At 45.3% G+C, this 3,423-nt stretch overlaps 1 protein-coding gene across 1 annotated transcript in view; it reads right to left on the reverse strand.

The window, feature by feature from the left end:
- ecel1 (endothelin converting enzyme-like 1) overlaps window positions 1-3,099 on the reverse strand; it is a 50,454-nt gene extending 47,355 nt beyond the window's left edge. Inside the window, exons 1-5 of the mRNA XM_013912188.1 lie at window positions 2,923-3,099; window positions 1,952-2,824; window positions 936-1,004; window positions 338-448; window positions 158-250 (exon numbers count right to left, since the gene is read on the reverse strand). Coding sequence (XP_013767642.1) covers window positions 158-250; window positions 338-448; window positions 936-1,004; window positions 1,952-2,809 — 1,131 coding nt within the window. The 5' untranslated portion in view covers window positions 2,810-2,824; window positions 2,923-3,099. The remainder of the gene's footprint in view (window positions 1-157; window positions 251-337; window positions 449-935; window positions 1,005-1,951; window positions 2,825-2,922) is intronic.
- Window positions 3,100-3,423: the final 324 nt, after the last annotated feature.

The following is a 3,423-nucleotide window of genomic DNA, read 5'->3' on the forward strand; positions in this document are numbered from 1 at the left end:
CAGCTAAGATACTGCGCAGAACCCTCAAGCTCCCAGGCCTCTGGTAGAGGACCCGAGCTTGAAGGATAAACCGCCCGCAGGGGCGTGCTGGGTGTTTTTATATATATATATATATATATATATATGTTCTGGTTGTACATGCACGTGCACTACTCACGCTAGGAGCAATACGCTGCAGCTGCCTAAGGGTGATGCGGTTATACATGGTGCTGATGTCCTTTCTTTGGTCGTCATATTCTGACACAGTGATCTGGAAAGAGAGGAAATTTTACTCAGCACTGCGCACACACTCATGTGAAAAAAGAAACACATACACACACACACACAATCAGCTTACATTGGCCAGACGGGTCTCCAGCTGTATAATCTCCGTGGACTTCTGTGTGGCGTTGTGAGCTCCCAGCATGCTCAGCAAGCGCTCCATCAGACCCTTGTATGCCGTCAGGATCTGAGAAGCAGAGTGATATCAGCGCTAATAGACAGGAGGTGCTGCTGAGACATCGTCAATAATGTCCGGAGACGGCGGTGACATATGGCAAAGTGGACAGCACAACAACACCACAGTGGGTGACAGAGGAAAACAGGTGGATGGATGAAGAAGAGCAAATGAAGAGTCAATAGGGCAGATGGGAGGAGGAGAGAAGGAGGAAAGGACTGAGGGAGAGAAGATGGGGGAAAGAGGGGAAAGAGGAAGGGAGGGTGGCAAAGAGAAGTGGAAAAGAAAGCAAAAGAAAAAGATGATGTAGGAAGGAGAGAAGCGAGAAGCGAGAAGGCAGGCAATGGTTGGGGTCAAACAGGAGGTGGGATGAAATGATGATGAAATTTAGGCCAGTGAAAGGAAGAAGAATCAGGGAAGTAATGAGAGGAAGGGAGAAGGAATGGAGGAGGAAAAGTGGAGGGATACTGGTGGGTGGTAATAGAGGGAGAAAGCTCACCTTTGTACTATCTTCATCCTGGCCCAGATAGAGACTTCTTTCAGGCAGTGTGAGCCCTTCCTGATCAATCTGCACCAACATATGCACACATACAGTCAAAAGCTCAGGAGAGTTTTTATCTGCCATGTAGTCATATGTTTTACTAAGCACCCCACTGGTACATATTCAAAGGGTTGATTAATATTTGATACTCTGAAAAAATGGTAACATTTACAAACCATTCTCCACACTGTATGCTAAACATTAATCATTTATAACATTTAATGAATAATTCACACAGAGTAATTCATCTTTTATTAAACTGCAGATGTTTGACAACTAATATTACTGGGTTTGTGAAAATCCTATCCAGAAGTTTTGGTTTTAAAAAAACTAAACAAAACTCTCCACACACTTATAGTCTTCTGACTAAAATCTAAACATGTGACCTATGCATGAATCCTGGGTCAAAATAGGGGCTTCCAAAAACTTCAAATAGAATAAAGAATTAGACATTTAAAAGTGAAAATTATAAATTATACTAAAAAAAATATTATTAACCAAAGAAAAGGAAAGAAAAAAGCAGCACTGCTGGAGGCTCTCTGTCTGACAGGTAAAACTGGATTTCTGTTCTATCTACCCCACACTGGGCGCCAAAGTAGAAACAGCTGTTTGCTGTGGGCCGAGATCCAGCTACCTTAAAACGCACCATTGGTGAGAAAGAGAGTAGTTTAATCCCTGGCTCTATTAGTTTGCCCTCATGTGTACATAATGTAATATTAAATTGTTTTATTCCATGAGAGTTTTTTTTTTAATAAATAAATAAATAATTTAATATGACTTTGGCCAGTTTCGACAGCACTAATGATAATAATATGTCTGTAAAGAGGCAAGTTCAGCTCTAATTTAGACTTCCATTGGACCTTTTGTGCCATTGTTGCACTGTATTTGGAAAAAAACCCACATTCTTTTAATACCATTAAAAACTCACACAACAAGCATTTTCAAATGGACTGAGTTTTCTCATAAGTTCTCACCCTGATAGCATTCCTTGAGGAGTTTTTGTCATCCACATTGACGGTGAGGGAGAAGAAGACAGCAGTGCTGTACTCTCCCTGCGTCCTATAGAGCAGCTCATTAAAGTCCGGTCTCTGTGGTGCACCCTCCCTTTCCCACCCTGCAGCACCAGGGGGAGCCCCCACCAGGTCCCACCCTCCACAGCTGTCTATTACCTCCATCATGGGGTCAGACCCCAGCTTGTCAATCTCCTGGATGTTGATGCAGGATCGATAGAACTCCTTGACTTTACGCTCTGCTGAGTTGGGCCCACGCCTCCGAATTGGCTCCAGCAGAAGGCGCTGTAGTTTCTCCTCATTATGTTCTCCTATGGCAGTAATGATGCCGTAGCTGAGCTTGTCCTCTGGGATGCCATGGCGCCTCAGCCAACCACCACAGGCGAAGGAATAGAAATCCTGGCATGGCTGGATGGTTGGGTCGATATTGGCCTGAACAAAACGAGCAGCCCGCAGGAGGGAGCGTTTCCGCTGGCAGTCCTGACGGCACTGCATGTCCTGGTGGGCGTCCAGTGAAATGTACTTGAGTGCCAGCATGCTTCCCAGGATGACACACATGCCTGCAGCAAAGACCAGTGCAGAGAGGAGGCAGATTTCCCTCCGGCTCCATCGAGGGAGGCCCCCACTGTTGCCGGTGCTCCCTGGATCTTTGTTTCGACCACCTGACCAGGTCCCTCCCCGACTTCGTCCCATGTGACGGTCCAAGCTGCCCCCCAAATGAAGAGTCATACCATTACTGAGGATATCACTGCTGTAGCGACCGCCATATTTAACTTCCTGGAACTCATCATAGTGGGCTGTTAGTGAGTACGTCTTCTCCATCTTAAAGTAGAGTTTCTAGTCAACAAAGAGAAAGAGGAAGGGATGGAATTGGAGTTATTTTTGTGTTCAGAGTACTTTTATGACCGCTCCTACCGAGGCAGAAGCATAAATACCTTGTATGGGGCAAAACACTCAACTGATGTCAAAATAATCCTGTTGGCCTTCTTTAGGAAAAGTCCCCTTTATTCTTTTTAAATCAAAAGCCAGCAGAGCAAGAGACTTCCATTGTTAACAAGGAATCTCTCGGGTCCCGCTCTCTCTCGCTCATTCTCCTCCCCTCTGCTCCCTTTCCATTTGTTTTCCTCTCCCCGCTCTCTCTCTCTCTCTCTCCAACCAGTTACAGGTCACCTGTCGATAAAAAAAAAGAAAGAAATGAGACAGAGCAGGGCTGTAAGTCGACAGAAAGATGGGAAATTGAATCCATGATAACAGCCGCACAGGATGACAAAACAGCATCTGTTTTGCCACACTTTCCCCCACTTTGTCTCCGTCTGTTTGTCAGGTAAAGCTGTTGGATTGGTTGGTGATAGTCAACCCACAAGGAGACGATGCCCCCCCTCCCAAACTGAATTATGGCTTTGGACAGATCAATGGCGAGTGAGAGCAAAGACTTG

Source organism: Pundamilia nyererei, unplaced genomic scaffold, assembly GCF_000239375.1.
Source record: "Pundamilia nyererei isolate P.nyererei 1_Seehausen unplaced genomic scaffold, PunNye1.0 scaffold00083, whole genome shotgun sequence".
Lineage (NCBI taxonomy): Eukaryota > Metazoa > Chordata > Actinopteri > Cichliformes > Cichlidae > Pundamilia > Pundamilia nyererei.